The 22357-nt window shown below is 36.8% G+C and overlaps 1 protein-coding gene across 2 annotated transcripts; it reads right to left on the bottom strand.

Moving 5' to 3' along the window:
* Positions 1–98: 98 nt before the first annotated feature.
* On the bottom strand, positions 99–13840 carry add3b (adducin 3 (gamma) b). 2 transcript variants are annotated; one of them, XM_082144101.1, is made up of 15 exons: positions 13522–13840; positions 12367–12614; positions 10129–10264; positions 9819–9970; positions 7674–7754; positions 7361–7510; positions 6434–6577; positions 6049–6147; positions 5133–5303; positions 4727–4987; positions 3898–4014; positions 3720–3809; positions 2413–2530; positions 1405–1512; positions 99–1242 (listed from the first exon to the last, which is right to left on the bottom strand). In XM_082144101.1, the coding sequence occupies exons 2-15, from the start codon at positions 12586–12588 to the stop codon at positions 911–913; spliced, it is 2181 nt and encodes a 726-aa protein (XP_082000227.1). In that variant the 5' UTR covers positions 12589–12614; positions 13522–13840; the 3' UTR covers positions 99–910. The 2 variants fall into 2 exon arrangements, with proteins under 2 accessions (XP_082000227.1, XP_082000226.1); XM_082144100.1 differs by having other exon boundaries at positions 12367–12611.
* Positions 13841–22357: the final 8517 nt, after the last annotated feature.

Raw genomic sequence — 22357 nt, 5'->3', positions numbered from 1 at the left:
ATTCTTAAAAGAATTTGTGGTTTATTTTAATTTGACTTTTTTATTCAAGTTGTTTTCCAAATGACAGGTTAGATTTTTATTTTAAAAATTATTCATAGTAAATTGCAGCACACTTTTATTTCACAGCGGTTACATTACATTTACACATGTGACCATGAGACACTGCAAATTACAAAAGCAGTATTTGACCATGGAAGACAAATACCTCGGTGAGCACAATAATACATCACTATTAACATAAATACAGCATAAGATTGATTAAAAACAGTGTATTTGATAGTATAGTGATAATATCTTAATATAATCAACATAGAGTGAATACAACACAATCTGTATATAATCAGTCAATAAAACTAGAAGCAGAATAACAATGTTATCAACCACATCTCTTCATTTATAAAACCAGCAAATCAAAAAAGCTTCATATCACACTGAATGGCCAGCTTCCCATTTCTTTAATGTTCCTAATATGCAGGAATCCAGATGCACAGTCTTTCATACAATTCACTGTCACCTGATTATATCAGCACAAAACATCAATTCATTTACAAACAAAATGCAGAGCCATCAAAATGTTTCTGATGCTTCTCAAATTCAGAGTTTAAAGTTGCAGATCAGAACTAGAATTTCTATTTTGTGTATAAGTGTGCTTTTATGTACAGTTTATAAAAGTGTAGGTGGATATTCTTAGGCTATTTAGACTTTTTGCTCTAGTTATTATTATTATGGCTTATGGCTGTTAGAAAAGTATTCTGAAATATTCCGTTTAATAACAATACATACAAGTCATTGCTTTAACGCTAATATCCATATCCATATCCCTGCTAGTCATCACATTTATCATTGGACCCTCCTGAAACTACATTACCCACTAGCCCCTGCACAGCATGTGTCTAACAGACTCATTCACTCAGTCCTTTTTGCATTCCTTTTCTTCCTCTATCTCCTTTTCTTGCTCCTTCTCTTTCTCCTTCTCTTTGTCTTTTCCTTTCTCCTTTTCTCTTCTTTCTTTCTTTTTCGTCATTCGCAGGAAGGAAGGAGTACGAAATTTCTTTTTCTTCTTTTTTGGTGACTTTGGCTGACTATCAGAAGAGCTGGTGACTGAAATGTTGTTGGCGACAGTGGTAGTTATGGAGACCTGCATCTCTTTAGTGATGCTGAGCTCCGTGACCTGTAGAGTGAGGTCATCATCCTGCGTCAGGTCATCGCCGTCACTGCTCTGCAGTAGAGCTGAGAGACAGTCTGAAGATGAAAGGAAGAGACTTTTCAGCATGAGGTCATCCAGCTGGAAACCATAAAACAGCAACTAATTTGGTTATCAAATACCAGTGTGATAATATGCTCATACAATCCCAGCCAACAGTTTATACGAAACTACATGAGATTATATGAGAGAATCTTGACCTCCTCTTTCAGGGCTCATGAGAGGTGAGATCGACAGGGACACTGTGGAGCCGTCATATGTGGTCATTTCTCCGTCCGTGAACTCCTCATCGGCCTCTGACTGAAGAGCTTATGTCAAGAAAACACATTTTAACAAACAAGGTTAAGTGAAGCCTTACAATCTTGCTAATAGAGATGGTTAATGCTGAAAACAGTCGTGCTGTTTAATATTTTAGCGGAGAAATTTTTTTCAGGATTCTTTAATAGTTCAAAAGAACAGCATTTAAAAATAAATAAGATTATAAATGCCTTCACTGTCACTTCTAATCAATTTAATGCGTCCATACTGAATAAAAGTATTAATTTCTTTCAAAACTCTAACTGACCCCAAGCCTTTGAATGGTAGTGTCATTCTGTGTCTTTGGGTGCTTCTCAATATCCCTCCTCGTCTCCTCGCTCCTCCCTCCTCCATCCTATGACCCGGAAACTGATTGAGCTCAGCTATCTTTAAGGACATCTCAATTCTCTAATTGCACCGCGAGGAGTCGAGGATCGAGGAGCGAGGAGGCTTCCTGAGGAGTCATGAGCGAGGATACACAGGTGGATCCTTTGCGGAAGAGTTTTACCGACTTAACGCGACGCACGTATCAATTCCCCTCCCCCTTCACATCGGTCACAATCATTTGAATTTATGCTTTACCTTTGCAGTTTAAATAAACCACACATCTCACATATTTCAACAGGGTATCTTGCTTTATTATTATTTATTATGAATTTATTAAATAACCAAACTTTAACAACATAAGGGCAGATCCTTTGAGCGCTGCTGATGACGCTGTGAAGTGACGCTCGAGTGATCAAGTGTTCCAATGTATAAAAAAGCTTTCATTCGATTACTCCGTCCTCCTTTTCTTTCCTTGCAGCCTTCCCTCGCATCCTACAGGGGTGGAGCTGAGACGCGAGGAAAGGAAACGAGGATGCACAAATAAGAATTGAGAAGCACCCTCTGTATGCAGAGTGTGCTTGTACCTGATTGGCTGCTCTTATTCTCCACAGTTTGTGTGTATTCCTGTAGCTCTGCCTCTGATTGGTTGAAAGGGTTGGGTGGTAGAACAGCTGCCTGTTCTTCATCCTCATAAATGAATTCCTGAAAATAATAATGGCAAAGGGATTGACTGACACTTGTGTGTCTGTTACATAATTTTTGTTTATGTTTTGCAAGGACACTGGTTTTGGACTTTATCTGACATCTATCTATGAAATCATGTTTCCACCTCAGAGAGAAAAAATTAAAAGAAAGAAAGAAATTGTTGGTATGTAAGGAAGGACGGACGGGAGGGAGGGAAGGAAGGAAGGTATTATGGAAGGAGGAATTTGTTGGTATGCTGGAAGGACTAAAGAAAAAGGAAGGAGAAAGGAAAAATAAATGAGTACTGGAAGGAAGGAAAGAAAAAAATTTGGAATAGAAGGAAGGGATTAAAAACATTAAGAAAGAAAAAAAGAAAGGTTGTTGTACTGGAAAGAAAAAAGGAAGAAAGAAAAATATTCAGAAAGTAAGGGAAAAAATGAAGAGTTCAGATGCAAAAGCCTCTAAGTGCCATCTGAAATTTTCTTCTAGAATGATCATTTTTATAAAGCTTGTATATTTTAAGTAATTTCACTTAACTGACAATTAATAGGTAGCATTGCCATTTAAGTGAAATTATTGAACTTAAATATACGAGCTTGATAAAAATGATCACTCTAGAATAAAATTTCAGATGGCACTTAGAGGCTTTTGCATCTGAACTCTTAATTTTTTTCCATTACTTTCTGAATATTTTTCTTTCTTCCTTTTTTATTTGAGTTTATTTGAACTGCTGGAAGGAAGAAAAAAGAAGGAAGGAAGGAAGGAATGAAAGAAAAAAAAGATTGTTAGTATGGAAGGAAGGAAGGAAGGAAGGAAGGAAGGAAGGAAGGAAGGAAGGAAGGAAGGAAGGAAGGAAGGAAGGAAGGAAGGAAGGAAGGAAGGAAGGAAGGAAGGAAGGAAGGAAGGAAATAAAGCATTCTGAACAGAAGAAGAAGAAGAACAAAGAATGATTGTTGGTATAATGGAAGGAAGTAAAGTCACATTGTGAGATAAAGGTGCAATTAAATGTTATACTCTGAGGAAACAAAATACACAAACAACATGAAATCACATGACAAGGCAGCTTTTTCTAGCCTGATGCTGTCATCTCATGAGTGTCATTTTAAACATACCTGTCAAAAGTACTAAAAGTAATTTAGAACAAACAGTTATTTAGTGGCCTTTCAAAGGTTGTTTATTTAGTATTTGTGTTAGTGTAGTTACGCACTGGTCCAGAAGGCTTGTCTATAACGATGTCTGCCAGCAGCTGAGACTTCGGTCCAGATGTCATCAGATCTACTCTGTTCTGCTCTCGAATCTAAGCCACCACAAACAAAGCAGTGCTTTAGTGTAGTGAACACAATCTGTGGACACAGTCTGTTCAGTCTGTACACTCACTCACTCACCTTATTTCTTTTTTCCAGAACTTCACTGGGGTTAGTATTAAGAGGGACAAACTGGTTTGGGTCCTCAATCCTAATTGGAGTGTCCTTGCAGCTGCCTAAATCTTCTGACTTCATCCACTAAAAAGATTAAGAAAATAATGAATTTAATAAAACAGTGAATATTAAGCACATACATAAATATACATATTAATTTTTCTTTCAAAGTTTCTGATGTATGGAAGCTCATTTTCCCGTAGCGTAATAAAAGAAGAAAGATTTGTAATAGTGCAAATTTGTCACTGTTTCTTGAAATTATGTATATTATGTTATTATTTCTTACTTTAAAATTGATCTCAGAATAGACCTTAGTCAGACCAGACACCATATTGAATTTGTGTGGATGAAAACTTTAGAAGTCTTTACAATGGTATTTACTATATAAATGTATTAGATCACATGATTTTCAAAACCCACAACTTTCAAAGCTGTTGGCGTTTTTGTCTACTGAAAGATTATTTGGGAAGATGTTTTGTCAGCTAAACAATTGGAAAAGTTGTTAAACTACAGTACAAATCTATTGAACACACTTCACTTCAATCACTCACGGCCTCATTTTCATTCAGGTCCAAAATTAAATATGGCACCACCCTGACTAAGATCTGTTTATTTTTTTTATTCTTTGGTGGAAACATGCTTCCATACTTATCCATGATTAACCACAATGAAATATGATTCATTATGTTGCTGAAGTGAATTTATGAATAGTACTAATGCATAACTGTATGAAACCCTCAATATTAGCATGTTGTATTTGGGCATGTTTGTAAATTAGCACACTATTCAAAGATACCGTAGTTTTGGACCGGGGGCTGCATGTCCCGTTGATGGACTCCTCAGGTACATTGACCTTTAAGTAGCTGTTCGGAGAGTTAAGCCATCGTATCCTCTCTCTGTCCCGCTTCTGTGCCAGGACGTGCAATGGACTCTGTGGAAAGACATCCTTTTCCTCTAGTGCCACCCCTGTGACGGTTGCTGGGATCTCCACATCGTTATGATGTCGAGGTTTCTCTTTAACTATGGGATGGCGGTAAGTGTAACCGGTTCTGTAACCCTGAAAATGCAGAAGGTGGCATGTTAGTAGGCACTATTGTTTTTTTTACTGTTAAATGTTTAATAATACATGCTCCATGCCATCAAAAGACAACATTTAAACATTGCAAACACATCTGGTATAGATTAGCTCACAGGCCACTCACTAAGTTATCTAACATCCTCATAAGCGACTCAAATTCTGCCTCTCCAACCCTCCATCTGATCTGTCCGTCTGGTATTTGTCCACTGGGATTTTTCGTAGGAGCTGTTTTCAGACTTGCTCTGTCTAACACGCAAAGGTTATCAACCCCACCCGCACATAGCAGAGCGCTAACCTGAGGAGAAACAAAGGCAGAAAGACAGAGATGATGTTGAATGAAAGTCTAACCACACCATTGGGCTGCATCCGAAATCTTCCCTACTACATAGTAGGTGAAAAACAAAAGTAGTATGTCCGAATTCACAGTACTCATAAAAGAGTAGGCACAAAGTACCCAGATGAGGCCACTGTTGAGGATCTGGTAATGATAATGATAGCATGGCAAAATTAAGTATGTCAGGATTACATTCATGCTACACACACATATACTATCTATCTATCTATCTATCTATCTATCTATCTATCTATCTATCTATACAGTATATATATATATATATATATATATATATATATATATATATATATACATACATACATACATGTATATATAACATGCTTATTTAGCGATCGTGAAGCAATAACTTATTCAAAATAAGTACCTACTCAAGAGAGTATGTGATTTCGGATGCAGCCTGTCTGTTGACATTTAGGTACTGATAGTTAGAATTGAGCAGAAATTATCTGGGCCTTCGATTCCACAAAAAAAAAAAAAAAAAAAAGAAGAAGAAAAAAAGATTGCCAGTTTGATTTGTCAATCCATTCCATTTTCTGTGTACTTTGATCCAGTACATATATTCCTTTGCCATTTAGTATTCACTTCTTCAAAGTTTATTTTCATATTTGTTTATTCATCCACATATATGCACATTTCCTTTTGATTGTGTGTGTGTGTATGTGTATGTGTGAGTGTGTGTGTGTACCTGTATCTCACAGGCTTGGTGGGTGTGATACAGATAGTGAAAAGCTTCCTCTGTCGTCTCTCCAAATGCCAGAAAACCTTGATTCCTCAGGACCAAAACCTAAAAACAAGCAGAATTGCATCAGTTTTGCGAATCCACCGTAATGCATCCCAGTTATGCACAAAATAATATTATAAATATGATACTTTAAATATTATTTAACAGCTATAAATTTAACATTAGCATTGACTAAACAAAAATGAACAAATATCAACAAAAAAAACGATCTTTTAATGTGCCAATGATTATAACCTTCTTTTTCCCAGCTTAAGCTTTTCCATGCTGTACTATAGTGAATTACTAAGGGTTGTCATGCCAACGAGAGGCAGAATTCACAGACAGTCACCTTGGCAGTGGGACCCAGAGCTTTCTGAAGTTCCATCCTCTCCTGCTCGTCAGCTAAATCACCATGGTAGCTAAAATAAGACACCTCTCCCAGCAGCAAAGCTTCATGGGAAATGGGTAAGATGCCACATTTCATAGAAGAGACCTACAGGACACACAGAAAGGACATATTACAGGCAGAGTGAATACTGTATCTGTGCTAGTGGTTTTTAACCAATGTGCCAGGGCCCACAAGGGGAGAAGGGTCTGTCTGCGTCCTGCAGTACTACAAACCACGCCTCTACAACAAGTTACGCCTCCCGCGAAGAAACGAGCATGGATGTCATTAACTGCAACAATCTTTTGAAGTAATTTTTTTTGTTTTATGTATGAAATCTTATATTGCTTTCGAATCTTATGAAGTATGAAATAACAGCTAGTAAAACATAAATTATACTATCAAATGAATCCAGACTCATGGTAATAATAGCTAAAACCAAACCTATACCTTACCCTAAAGCTGCCATTTCCATAAAAAAAAAAATTACTGTAGATTTTCAAAAAGCTTAAAAAGCGAGGAATGTGAAGTAGAAGAAGAGCAGTAGTGACGACATCAGTGATTTCAGAGGGAGGGGTCTGATGACATCACGAATAGCTGTTTCATTGTAGGGGGCATTACTTGAGGTAGGGGGCGTAGTTAGTGGTCATGGTTTGTAGTACTGCGGGATGCAGTCGGACACACTTGCACTAGTGCCCCCTATCATATAACAGTGAAAACATGGAAAGACGGAAAATTCTATCAATGGCAGGGAAAGAGTTAACACACTTTTCGTTCCATTGACTTGCATTCAAACAAATGCGAATGTGGGAGACCTGAAAGGCAAATGTGTGTGTGTGTGTGTGTGTGTGTGTGTGTGTGTGTGTGTGTGTGTGTTGCGAGTATACTCACTGCAGCTGTAGTTGGCGTGTATGTATGTATAACACATTTGGCATCTGGTCGGGCAGAATACACTGCAGAATGTGGTTTGAATCCCAAAACATCCACAGGTAGTGCAGTCGCTCCTTGATCAACCACCTCACCAATCAGATTCACCTTCACCTGTGAACAACACACGATACAAGAAACAGATCAACGTTTCTTGTACAGTATTTTTCCATATTTTATATACAATATGGAATTTATATTTAACTGCTAATGTGTATGGTTCCCAACCTTATAAATCTTATAAATAAATGTTCAAAATGTGTGGGGGTGTATGTACCAGACTAGCTGCTGTGGCCTCGGAGAATGACAGTCCTCTAGGAAGAATAAGAATATGATCTTGCTCTTTGTTGATGCGCAACTGAAGAAGAAAATGACAGAGAAATTGTAATAGAGAGAGAGAGAGAGAGAGAGAGAGAGAGAGAGAGAGAGAGAGAGAGAGAGAACATTATAGTATATTCTGGTATCAAATAGAAAAAGACAAGAACTTCAGATGCATTGGAAATAAATAACCAATTCCAATTTGATTGGCTGCTTTTGTGCAATTGGATTGAGGGATTAGTAGCAAGTAAGCTAGTTATCTTAAGGAGCAAGCTCCACAGTTAAACAGCATGTAAAAAACAGCACAGGTGGCCTCTTCCTTTTTAAGTGGGCGGCATTTGGCCAGAATAAGCTAAAGTGAGGATCGGACTATGTTCAGACATCTGACTATCTAAAAAGCAGTGTTGGGGAGTAGCTAACTACAAGTAGCGATACTACTAACTTAAGTATATTTTTCTTTAGCTTGACAGTAGCTCAGTTGCTTCTAAAACAGTGTAGCCTTTCCAGTAGCTAACTACTTTTTCAAGCATGTAGCGCAACCAAAAACTACATTCTGTTTTGCGTTTTTGATGAACAATACATTCAAGCAGCGCAGCATCTAAAATTCTTATTAGATCCCAAACTAAAATTGTGCATTATCACTATCTATTGTTTCATCAAGCATCTTGTGGCTTTACAGTTCACTGAGAAGAGATCGTCTGATGATTATGTAAAAGTAGTAGTGTGTTGATATTTCACATGAATCAACTAATAAAGGTTACACTATAGTATGCAAATTATGCAAACCAAAAATTAATACGTTGTCTACGTACGACCTCAAGCACATACAGTTGAACAATAGGCTTTTTAAGTTGATTAATTGTAGAGCTTTACTGCACTCTATATCAAAAGTCTATTTTTGATTTTATGATGACTTAATCTTAATAGGTGGCTTAATAGCTTAATCTGTCCCACCACGGTTTTGTAATGAATGTGCCATTGCTTTGGCAAAGCATCTGTCAATCAAATGGAAAACCGTGATCTAATTAAGTTGTGGCAGGTTTCAGAGCGAAGCCCACTGTGTTCAATGCAAGCAGCTCATGATTTGCATCTCAGAGCTCCATCACTACATGTGCTGTGAGTTTAACCTGCATTTTCGACTACACCTGTGTATCCAATTTATGTTGCATACATTTTGTTCTTGCATTGATGTTACATTTGTAGCAATTTTGCACTTTGACAGCCAGTTTGAGATGTATATTTGTGTATTGTGCGTGTCTTTGGATACTGTACAAAATAAAACAATACCCTTTGAAATAATAATTGTATTATATAACATTGTTTAAAACATTCTTCATTAACAATTATTCAGTTATTTGTAATATAAAATTCAAAGTAGTTTTAATGTAGCTAACTACTTTTTGATAGTAACTTGTAGTGTAGCTAACTACTTTTTGATAGTAACTTGTAGTGTAGCTAACTACTTTTTGATAGTAACTTGTAGTGTAGCTAACTACTTTTTCAGAAGGGTAGCCTGACTGTATCTTAACTAATTTAACTTATGAGTAGCTTGTAGCTAGTTAAGCCACAGTTTCAGAGTAGCTTCCCAACACTGATAAACACCCCAAAAAAATGCTTTGTGAATCAGAATGAATTCTGAATGGCAAATAAGATTTACATTTTATATTGTTAAGGGTGCAGATGAGTTTGACATCCTACACAAAGTGCACTGGTGACTAGAGCTGTCTGTTGCACTCACATGTGGCGTTCACTATGAAATGAATGGTGATTGAGACGTCACATATGCATGATTGTGTAAAGCACAGTAATCCATCAGAGGCTTTGGTTGTTCGATGACTAAAGCATCACGGTGACATGTCAGGATAGAATAGAGGCAGAATGAACAGTTTTTCGTCTATTTTTTCCACAATGGCAGCTATTCACTTCTCTCTCTGCATTGTTCTGACACTTAAGCCATCACTATGACAACCAATGTTGTCTGAACAAAAGCATCCAATTTTATTGCATGCAAAATGACAGGGAGCACAGTCAGTCCTAGATCAGATTTGAAAAACAATTTGTGTGCTGAGGTGGAAAAAAGTGTGTAATGAATGTGAGTACTCACAGTTATATATGTATTTGGGAAGTGGGTGTGTCCGTATAGGTCCAGAAGACGATACAAGCAGGCGAGTTTACAGCGGCCCTGCCTCTCAGCTTTAGAACAATTAAACCACTCCATACCACACAGATCATTCACCGGACTGATAGACCCTGCACCTGGAAACACACAAACACAGCAGCACAACAAAAATAAATATCTGGCGATATCTGTGCTTTCAGAATTATATGCCTGCCATCTGTTGACCATGACAACAAAATATCTTCAATGGGAAAGTATAAAGTGTTAATAAAAGTGTTTATGTGTGTGCACTCACTGCTGGGACTGTACACTCCAGTGTTGCTAAGTGTGTTGCTGATGATGAGGTGTGCGATGTGTCCAAATAAACCACCGGAGTTACTGCCTTTAGAGCACTGCTCCTTTACCATACACTCCAACTCCTCCTTAAAGTCCTGCAACACACACACACACACACACACACACACACACACACACACACACACACACACACACACACACACACACACACACACACACACACACACACACACACGTTAACTAAAATATAATTAAAATAAATATTTGGACATTTAAGCCACACTTCAGAATGTCATTGCATTGGATAACAAAATATCAAACCAAGTGGCAATTATGTTAAAGTAACACTTGTTTTTCAAGCAAAACATTTTCTAAAATTATAGATATGCTGTCCGTTTAATACATAATGATTTTATACAGTGACTAAAATTACCAGTTGGTTAAATGTAATTGCGAGAAATTCAAGAAAGTTAGTTCTGTCATGACAGCTTTCTGAGTGTTTAGCATGGTAATGGATATGACAATGTTGATATGTTTGGTCTTGGCGGAATAGATCTGCTATGCTGCTGCTGCTATTGTTATTGCTCCTGCTAGTATGGGACTTGCTACGACTAACACATACACAACACGCTTGATGTGAGCAAGTAAGACATGCTGCTGCTGTGCAATATAGCATACATGAATTACCCATAGCAGATCTATACAGGCGGAGGGGTTTCTGAAAGCACACTGCAACTGCAACAGAAACTACTGTGACCAGTATTTGAAGGGGTTGAGCAGCAAGCTCATTGGCTACTGATACACCAGGAACCAATCAGCAGTGCCCTATTGAGAATGATGTGATTACAAGCAGATTATAGGACCTATCAGCCTGCACCATCTAGAGTTTCATGACAGAACTTTGTATTTCTAAGATGTAGATGTAAGAAAAGGTTTAGCATGCATTGCTTGCATATCTACAGAACATTTTATCCTAAACTACCAATCAAAAGTTTGGACACAAAAAGATTTTTTAGCGATCAAAATCATCCTTGATATTAATAAGAAATGTTTCTTGAGCACCAAATCAGCATATTATTAGAATGATTTCTGAGGGATCATGTGACACTGCAGACTAGATTAATGGACTAAAATCACAGGAATAAATTACATTTTAAGATATATAGAGCTATTTTAAATTGCTATAATATTTCACAATATTACTGTTTTTTTACGTTATTTTTGATCAAATAAATGCAGCCTTGAGCATGAGAGACTTCTTAAAATAAATCTAACCAAGCCTAAACTTTTGTATGGTATGTGTATCCAATAAAATTGATTTAAAGTGTGGCTTAAGTGTGGAAATACTTTCCTTAAATATAGGACATTTCTGATTTGTTCATAGCTTATTATTTCATGGTAATGAATAATCACTGACAACAAAACAGGCTTTCAGAGAAAGTTCAGTAAACAGAAGGTCCAGTCATAAGTGCCTTTACTGTGAAATAGTTCTGGGAAGTTGACAATGACATTGTGACATTGAGACATGCTATACTTCATTTAATATTTTAAACAGCATTTTATGCGTTTTATAATTAGGCTATTAAGCATGCAGCTTTTATGGCCTCATATAAATCGAGAGACTGCATGGAATATCTGTACTTTTTAATTTGATAACAAATTATTTTGTAACACCACAGGACCATTTGTACTACTAAAAATTCACTAGTAAGGCAAAAAGGTGATTAGAATTATTTTCAAAAATACATGCTTACTTGTTTCAGGATAAAACAAATATAGGCCTACACTTATAGGCTACATTTAAACTAAAAACAAGATGTTGGTTTTAAAACAATCATGGACATATTTTGACATCAATAATTTGCTGTGTATTTAGGGCATTATCATCATGCAGTCACTCCAAATTACTTGGAAATTAAAACTAGATAAAGCTATAATCACATAAGAGATGAGCTTCATCTAAGACATCAGAAAGCGCACCTAGACTAACTGCCCTGAAAATATACTGCAAAAACATGATACACAGAAATCACTTCAGGTTTTTTATTTAATTCACTCATTCCCAGCATTTCTGGTGATATGTGCATGGTTACTAATGGCAACGGGTCTCCACTTGTTGGTTGTTATGCAATCAAACACAAGCGTGGGCTCCATAAAATGCACAGGGAGGGAGAGAGAGAGAGAGAGCATGCGAATTCTCACTTTGGTGCGAGTGTGTGTGGGAGTGACGTCTTACTGGACTATGCAGAATCTGTGTGACTCTCTTTCTCTGCTCCATCATGTTGAAGTCCTGCCTCAGGTCAGGTGACATAGCGTTGCTCCTCAGAACCTCTGGGGACTGGAGTTCTTCTGCGCTCTCGCTGTAGACCTTCTTCACATTTAGACTGGATGGGGGGCGGATGCGTAATCCGCTCTCTTCATCGCCCGCAATCATCTCAACACACTCACCCTCGCTCATACATAAACACAACACACAACCTTCTGCTTCAGAGAGAGAGAGAGAGGGAGAGAAAAAAATAGAGGGGTAGGCAATTTTTTTCTGATCCACTAGAAGCAGTGTTCACAATTGCTGCTTGAATACAAAAAGGCCAGGGCACTTTGGATTACAAATTAATTGTCTGTACACACACATACAAATAAACATGCATTCACACAACGCCTGTGGGTCTGCTCTCCAGCTGACATCCTATACAAGTCATGCATATCTGCACGCACCCCACAGAGAACAATTCACACCTTTAGTGCCTCCCCTCCTCCCTCCTCCTCCACCACCCTGATAGCCTGAAATCACCCCGCACCCCTACACAAGTTTTTGGATCTGAATTTATTTTGTTTACATTTAATTTATATATTTTAATTTATATATAACTTGTATTTTACGCAAAGAAAAGCAGCTCCTGAATCTCCCTCATCATTGACGCGCGTCTCGCGACCGCAGCCTGAACGCGTAAAAGCAATTAGCTGTCTTAAAACTTAGTGAGCTGCCTACCTAGACAGCATTTTTCGGCGTCATAGGTGCACACATATTTTTTGGGGGGCATCAGGGGCGCACGAATGGTTTATTTGCGCGTTACGAATCAGTTTTCCACAGAACTGCGCACGAATTTAATGCTCCGACATGCTGTCTAGGTCGGCAGTTCACCAAGTTTTGATGCACTAACATTGTGTAGTTGCTGCGTTATAGTAGCCTATAACTAAACATGAAATTTACTGACACTAATTTAACATACATAAAGATAAGAATTCTTTAAGATCGAACACTCATGTTGTAAGCTATTTTAAGATAACCAAGTTGCTGCAGACGCACTTTATCAAACATTTTGCGTCTGTCCAAATCCAAACAAGTCCATTAGTAGTAGATATAGGATAAAGGAGTTATGGCTATACTCACTTTTCTCGGTCTCAGCTTAAGTTTATTCCCAGAGCTGCAGCAGGAAACATAACTTAACTCTACAAATCAGTTCAGCCAGGAAACCTAACAACAGCACATCAGATGAATCCAAGTCTTTTTCCCCTCAAGTCTCAGTTTCTTCTCTCAAGAACCGTAGGACTGTGTTGCGAACAGGGCCGTGAGCGCGCAGCGAAAGCGCGAGCACGCGTGGATGTGTGAGGAGTGTTTTGCGTGGGAACTCGGTGAAAGGATCACGTGACTAGTCCTGTCCGCCCACTAATGCTCGCGCCTTGGCAGGGCCACCACGACCTCCTCGAGCCTTATCTTTCAAACACACAGAGGAGAGTTTATACAAACGTGAAGATACGAGCCAGATGTTAGACATCAAACACACATTAATACAACCTTGCTGACGCTGGGATGTTTGGCAGCTTGATAGCATCTGTTCTCTTAAACATCTATAAATAACGAACATGTATATGTAATATGTTTCATATTCCCTATAAAAAGGCTATTATTTTTATGTTGCACATATAAACTGACCTTAGGCCTGTTTGCAACTGTTCGAGAGTGAGTAAAAAATTATTCTAAAGCTTTTATTAAATGTTGACATCATCCAACTATTGAATGATCTACAGGTTTTAAAATAGGCATACACCACATAATAAAGCATAGGATTTTATCCCCAAACACACATTGTTCTGAAACTAGTTGGTTTTGCTCCAAACTCTCAGCAAGAACTCTGAGCACAAGAACTCCCAAAGATAAGGATAGAATAAGAAAACAAAGTGAAGTTTTAGTTGTCTCTTTTTCATGATATTTCTTACACTTTCAGCCTCACACATGTGCACACTTTATATCACAAAACACACCATAACTGTGTCATAACTGCCTTTTAGCCTCCCGGATCTGACATCTCTCATGGCTGGTTCTGTTCTTTTTCACCCATCATGCATTCAGTAAATCATTTAACCCTGCACACGCCAGCACTCTGTGGCCATCCTGCACCCTTTTTGTGTTTGAATGTGGATAATTACACTAATTACTTCAATACCTGAGCAAACAAATGACAAACAATGATTCATTATTCTTCACATTATCACACACATGAACACCTGCTGCTTTAGTTTGGCCGCTATGAGAATTTCCTCCATTGCTAGATTTTGAATTTGTATACATTTACAAAATTGTCTATGTCAAGGGTCCCTGAAAATACTCCAAGGGGTGAATGGAGAAAATATATAAAACATATACATTAATTTTTAATGCCATTTCTTTTTTATTCGGGGGTCTCTGGAATTGATAAGTGTCTGGGTGATGGTCCTTGGGTCTCTAAAGGTTGAAAACCCCTGGTATGTGATTCCCAATTATTTATTCTATACATAAACGGCACAAATAAGATTTGCCATTAAATTAATAGGAGGAATCTGCTTATACATGTCCCATACAAATGTATGGATAAAGGAATCATTCTTGGTGTGTGTGTGTATATATATGTGTGTATGCATTGTGTTGTTTTAGGGTCAGTGTAGAAGATACTTATGTTATGATACTTAAGTTACTTATGGGAGTTACATATAGTAGTTTTCAGTTTTAGAAAACTTGCTTGAATTTGAGTTAATAGTGTTTGTATTTTGTTTGTAACAACCCCTTTAGGATGATGGAGTTGGAAAGAAAGACTTGGCTGACATTATTCAGTCCCATGTACATATTGTTCCACCTCTGACCTTACGAAAATGGCAAATACAATTTATTTTAGGCATAACTATGTTGTGCTCCATTACACTCATGACCCCTGTCCCGAACTCTTGTCATAAAAACAGGATGGGATGCAGGTCCATAAACTAAGTGTTTAACATTTGTAAGATCTGAGGGTGACTGCTTCTATATTTTTGAGTTTCCAGATGTCACAGAACTGAAGTATATATTTAAAGGACAGAAAAGAGAGTAAAAAGTCTCATGTCTCAAGTTAGGCACATCTGGACAGTTTCCCCTTGAGGATCTTGCATAATCGCTGCTGTTTATTCTTGAGACACAGTCTCATACACACAAACTGTTGACTCTAGTGTTCCCATTCAGCTCAGTTAAATTCCGATGATCTGTTCTGGAGATGCTTTTAATGTCATCATGGCATCTCATGACTGTAATTAAGCTCCGTTCGAACTGAAAATAAAACTTTCTAATGTTTTTTGCAGCAGTCAAATAATTCAAGTCTACAAATCTCTGCATTTTAGTCTGTGGTGTTTTGGAAGGCAAAGTGATTTCTGGCATTTTAGAGGTTATTTGTATTGGTGATGTCATAATCAAAGTAGTTGTTTTGTGCTGTTGCAGCTGTCATGGTTGACTGTGGTGATACTGTGCACATGAACAGTCTGTAACGCACTTAAGAAAATACCCTGTGAAATCAAAATGAGAGTTTTGTGGCTTTTGGTCCACACATAAAATGGTAGCATAGTAACCAATCTGTATTGCTCTACTGAATATGATGTGTCCATGCTGCATACAATACAGTGAGCTTCTGCAGCGTCTTTCCCTTTACAATACGCTCTCACCTCCGCCTACACTCACTTCATACAGCCTGACTCACAGTTCTTGCATGTATCTGAGAGACCAAAAAAATTGAGAGAAAAATTAGAGAGAGAAATGTTTTTTTTGCAAGCGAGTAAGAAAAATTAATTAATGAATTATGCTTTGTCCTCGTTAAGTAATTCTCTTTTTCATTTAAAATTCACATGTAGAATAAAAAGGCTGACCTGAGATCAGCTCCCACTGCTTGCTGAATTGTTTTTATTGGAACATAAAACAGGGCCTTCTCTCAGCATGGACTCAAGCTGTTCTCTGGTGGATGTTTGTTAAACTACAGAGAAATAAGAGATTGTTGATATCTTGAAAAGTTTGGATAAACGTAGAGGGGTACCAAAAAATCTTTTCATCATTTACATGTGTTTCCAAACCTGTATATCTCAGTCAGTCAGTCAGTCAGTCAGTCAGTCAGTCAGTCAGTCAGTCGTTTGGACACTGAATATACTTTTGACAAAGTCTTTCCAGATCCACATTTTCTGGATAAACTCTAATCCAGGATTTACTAGGTGTCTGTGGACCCCTAGGGGTCTGCAAAGGTACTGTAAGGGGTACAAATTCGATATCACAATACATTTTAGGCATCATGACATGAGCTATTTAACAATACTCATAGGGTACAACATTTTTATTTTATTAATATATACATTTACCTTAATTCTAAGTTCCTATACAAATTTCAAATGTCTAACTTACAGTAGCTTATATACATTATGAAAATGAATCATCAATGAACAATAGTAGCATTTAAAAATGTAATTAACCAAGATATAATAAATGTTGTAAAAAAATTGTCAGTGTTCATTTATGATTTCCCATGCCCTAATTATTACAGAAAATTGCTAATGATCTGATAAGAATTATATACTTTAATAATGTTGATATTTTACTTAAGTTATTTAAGTTATTATATGAAATCCTTCAGATGGCTGAGAGTTTGAGTAGTGGTTTCTGGGTCTGAAAGGCTTAAATATCATGTCAAAGATAATCAATGGTAGAAGTTTTGGTAGGTTCACTGACAAAAAAGTACTATCGTACAAGACCAAAAACGTTTTGCATGCAACTCATATTTGAAACATTAGATTTAGGGAGACAGCAGGGATTTAATCAATGATGCATACTTTAATGAGGCCGTTATTATCATTTGAGTGTTACAACATCTTCATTAATGAACATCAGCCATTGTCAATGTCACATCAGCCATTCACACAACACACCTTCACCAGAGTACTAAACACTCACACCTGCACCTCATCTGCACCATCATCAAGCTACAAAAGCACACACCTCGTCTCACATCATTGTCCGGTCTTGTTTCTATGAAGTGGACTGCTTACCTGTTCTCCAGCATTGGTACGCCAGCGTATTCCTCTCCTGTGTTCTCCTGTCATCATCCTGCATACTCACCAAACACGAAGAGGTGTGTGCGTCCATCCAGCCGTGCGTCCATCCAGCCATCCGTCCAGCTATCCATGATCTCCTGCACCTGTAAAACTCTATATGGGGAGGCTGCAGACCTGGAGCCGGTAGATCTACGCCCCTAGCAGTTTTACGCCCCTGGCAGTTTTACGCCCCTGCTGTTCCTGATGCGTCCAGTAGGGGGATATGCTGCGAAATAACACCATTAAATCGATGCTCAAAACTTACACAATAATAACCGTCCAGTTCATATATTTTGCCCGAATTTGTGGTTTTTGTTAATTTAAATATTAAACGTTTTAGTATAAATCTGCACTGCACTATGGATTAAAAAATCTCTAGATATTAGGTTGGGCTTCACTCAGCCTATACAGAAGACTATTTGTTTTCATGAATTAAAAAATAACACACATAGTTGGATCAGATGACAAGTAATGATATATGACCTACTATAGAATAGTTAATTGAATATTGAATACATTGATATTGAATAAATAGTAATAATAATAATACTAATTAATAATAATAGAATATTCACTGTATGTTTTTATACAGGAGACTGAGTGAAATATGTTGTTGTGAATTTATATAAAGTTACAATTAGATATTAAACATATTTAGCCCATTAGACATACAGCACCGTGTAATCATGTGGATTCTCGATTAAATATCTGCTGTACTATTCACTTAGTCATCATACAGCTACAAAACAGTGTCCTACATAGCATTTTATGAAGACAAACACAATTTATCCCTTTTCTAAAATTCCAAGGGCCATTTATAAGAAAGAGACAATATTTTTGTTCACAAAAACATTATTTATCAACACCATTTATGAATTATGATGACTCCCCTATGGCTTGCCACTCTGCTTTAACTGTTTTTCTATCCTCCTGTCAAAGTGCTTCTGCTCACTGATAAAAAAATAAAATTTAATTAAACAAACAAATGTAAAAAGGACCTCCATGGTGAATTTGATTTTGTCAAATTCAAAAGCAGCAGGACTCACTGTTAAATTTTGTATAAAATTCCTGAATCCTTAATTTTTTATCACAGTTGCTTTTGTACATTTCATCATTATTCATTATATCAATTCATTTTTTCCTTCATTAGTGAAATTCTAAATACACCTCCGCAATTCATCAGTTCAGGACACATTTACAAAATAAAGTGTAATAGAAATGTATTGAAAACATGATTAACAGTTTATGACAACTAGTCAGCCATTTTGCATTTAATGACTTATGCAAGGAACTAATGCCTAGATGTTTTGAGTATGACAATTCAACAGAGAAATAGCATAATAGGCCTATATTTTGATCAACATGACATAAAGAGTTGATAATGTAGGAAACAGCAGACAGTTGTACATTATGAATTGCATGAATGTACCAAAGCATTTGCAATTTGTATAAAATGAGAAATTGCTTTTATGATGTGCACAAGTGAAAGATGATGTGATTTCAGGTGTGATCTGAGAAATGCACCAAAGCAACTGAGATAAACTATAATACTTATTGGAGACCCTGCAGAATCACTGACCCCATGAGTCACAGACCACATAAAAGAAAGTGTTACGAGAACACAAACTGCCTTTTTAATTTGCATTTCATGTGTGTATTTCATTAAAAAAAAAGCTAAACTTAAAAAAAATATAAAAAGGACATCCATGGTGAATTTGATCTAGTCACAGTGTGTGTGTGTGTGTGTGTGTGTGTGTGTGAGTGTGTGTGTGTGTGTGTGTGTGTGTGTGTGTGTGTGTGTGTGTGTGTGTGTGTGTGTGTGTGTGTGTGTGTGTGTGTGTGTGTGTGTGTGTGTGTGTGTGTGTGTGTGTGTGTGTGTGTGTGTGTGTGTGTGTGTGTGTGTGTGTGTGTGTGTGTGTGTGTGTGTGTGTGTGTGTGTGTGTGTGTGTGTGTGTGTGTGTGTGTGTGTGTGTGTGTGTGTGTGTGTGTGTGTGTGTGTGTGTGTGTGTGTGTGTGTGTGTGTGTGTGTGTGTGTGTGTGTGTGTGTTGGCCAGAATTTATGTCAGATGAGTGTGGATTGCATCAATTTGCTCCTGATCTTCAAAGTACAACGGCACAGGTACTTGTTGGTGGAACACTTTTGGAAAAAGTGTCAAGACACTTTGATTTCTTTTGGCCACTGATGATGGACTGTGCAGAGAAAATGTAAAAAATGACATTAAAAACATGTCCTTGTATGTCTCTGTAAGTCATTTATTTACTAGAGAAGCTATTGGTTTGGAATGCAGTTAAAAAAGAGATGGGTGTTTATAGTTTATAAAAGTTTCGAGAGAGAGAGAGAGAGAGAGAGAGAGAGAGAGAGATTTCCATAGCTAAAGCAAACACACACCTTTATGGGATGCATCATGCAAGTTACTTGGCAAAGACAGAGTGTGATAAATCCCACTTTAAGTGCACACAGCCTACATTTTAATCCAGATCAGTACGCTATTTTAAGAAAAATTTATATTTAGATATAAATGAGATAGTTAGATCATCTCATTTTATAAGAAACAACTCAAACCAGAAAGTAAAGGAGTCTTACCAGAAGAGGCAAGATAAAGACGGGCAACAAAAGAAAATTAATTTTGAAAATGAGTAGAGAAGACTAGGGGCAGCTAAACTTACACGTGGTCAGCTATAACTTATCAATTTAAGCCAGACAGAACATCAACCTGACCGTCCAGAACTTTTTGTCTCTCGAAATAAATGATAGACCTATCCATTGATATAAAGAAATGAATTGATAACTACCTAGCTCTATCAAGCTATTCGTTTATAAATAATAAATGTTGCATCATTGCTAAACAACAATAACTTTAGCGGATTATTTATTATACCTCAATCAATTCGTGTCAATGTACAGCCTCCCCCTACTGGACGCATCAGGAACAGCAGGGGCGTAAAACTGCCAGGGGCGTAAAACTGCTAGGGGCGTAGATCTACCGGCTCCAGGTCTGCAGCCTCCCCTTACTCGTAAAACTAGGAAGGTCTTCATTACTAAGCTTTACTCATTCTTCAAAGTCTATTTGAACTGCATACTCATCCGTATTCTCCATTCTGCTCAGTGCTGTTAATAAAGCTCACATTTCAATGGATTTCTTTGTGTCTGGATCTGCATTCTGTAACACTTTACAATAAGGCTTTATTAGTTCATTCACTATAGTTAACATAAACTGACAATGGACAATACTTCTAAAGCAGTTATTAATCTTGGTTAATGTTAATTTCAACATTTAATAACACATTAAATTCAAATGATTAATGAGCTAACATGAACTAACAATCACTTGTATTTTTTTAAACTAATGTTAACAAAGAATAACTATGGTAACAAATGTAGCTTTTGCGCATTGTTAATGTTGGTTAATTAACTGACTTTACCTTATTGTAAAGTGTTACCTATTGTTCTTTATAATTCTTTATAACACTTGAATCAGTTTAAAACATTTGTTTACTTTATGCAGTTTTTTGTGTGTATTGCTTTATTGGATTTAAATATAATTTAGAGTTTTTTTTTGTTTTAAGAAAAAAAAACCTGTTATTGTTTGAAAATGCTTATTTCAATATTGTGATAATACCATATATATTAGGTCAAATTCCTAAAAATAAATAATAATAATAATAATAATAAATATAGCTGCAAGCAGCAATTATCGGGGCCAAGCGCAAGCAGATGACAGCATATGCCAACATGGCTGAAGGTGTCAGACCAACTGCAACAATGAGCAATTAAATACATTTAAAGAGGATTTTAGGCAAAATGCCTGAAAAATCATATAAAAAGTCATTCAAAATACGATTTAATGGATTATCACTTTCGACCAATAGGTGGCGTAGTTACAAAACTGATGTGATGTGGTCAGAGTGAAGTGACAATGACACATACAAAGTTTGGTGTCAATATGTCAAGGCATTGCAGAGATAAAGCCTGAATAATGCTTTTAGCATCATGCCTCAAATTTGCTGCTGCGCTATACGAAAACGGTTTCGTCAATCGACACGAAATCCATAAGTTTTAGAAGGCACAGTCTGGAGATAATATGATTCGATTTTGGTGAAAATCGGACAAACGGTGTAGGAGGAATTCGAAAAAGTAGGTTTTTAGTATTGTATTCTTGACAATGGACTTCTTTGTACTAATTGTTCTTTGCTATGTTGCTCTCTTCTGTTGCAATCTTTCTCTTTCCTTTCTCTCATGTTTACTTTGTTTTAGATAATTCACGTTTATTTTGTATTTTAATAGTGATTTCTCTGGTTGTGCGTGAATTTGTTTTGTTTTTGTAATTACTATTATTAACTTCTTAATTTTTATTTTTATTTAAATTTTTTCTTATGTGATGTGTGTGATGCTCTGTCTCTGTTTTTAGGGTGACCTTTTAACATTCTGTCAAGGGTCTACAGATGAAAAATAGCATTTTGGGCTAATTCTGGCACGTTTACATTTATGTTTATTAATGTGCATTGCCCCTGTAAATAAATAATAAAAAAAAATAAATAATAAAAAAAAACACGGCTTCCTTGAAACTTTTCAAACATGTGAGAGCATCAAAATGATCCATGGGTGAAATTGATTGGATTAAATAAAAAATTTTGTCAGTTCCTATCATAATTTTAACATTTTGGCGTTATTGTTTAGCTATTTACCTATGTTTTCAAATTTCCTTAGTTTTTTTGTTGTTGTCTAGATCGGACTAACGGCTTTGAAGATAACCACAATTTTTTAAAGCTCTAAATGACACTTACAAAAACCATAAGGCGAAACCTGGCATGTTTGGTATTGTTGGACTCGGCAAGGATTCTTAGGAGGTCACTCCTGTGAAAAAAACACGGGC

The sequence above is a fragment of the Leuciscus leuciscus genome (genome assembly GCF_965113295.1).
Source record: "Leuciscus leuciscus genome assembly, chromosome: 17".
Classification (NCBI taxonomy): domain Eukaryota; kingdom Metazoa; phylum Chordata; class Actinopteri; order Cypriniformes; family Leuciscidae; genus Leuciscus; species Leuciscus leuciscus.
This window is presented reverse-complemented; position numbering and strand designations above follow the sequence as displayed.

Excerpts from the sequence above, each read along its gene's own strand:
- add3b (XM_082144101.1), bottom strand. The coding sequence starts at position 12,588 with ATGAGCGAGGGTGAGTGTGTTGAGATGATTGCGGGCGATGAAGAGAGC. Across the intron at positions 7,755-9,818 it reads TCCCAAATACATATATAACT|TTGCGCATCAACAAAGAGCA; the intron begins GTGAGTACTCAC and ends TTTCTTCTTCAG. Across the intron at positions 4,988-5,132 it reads TGAGGATGTTAGATAACTTA|GGTTACAGAACCGGTTACAC; the intron begins GTGAGTGGCCTG and ends CTGCATTTTCAG.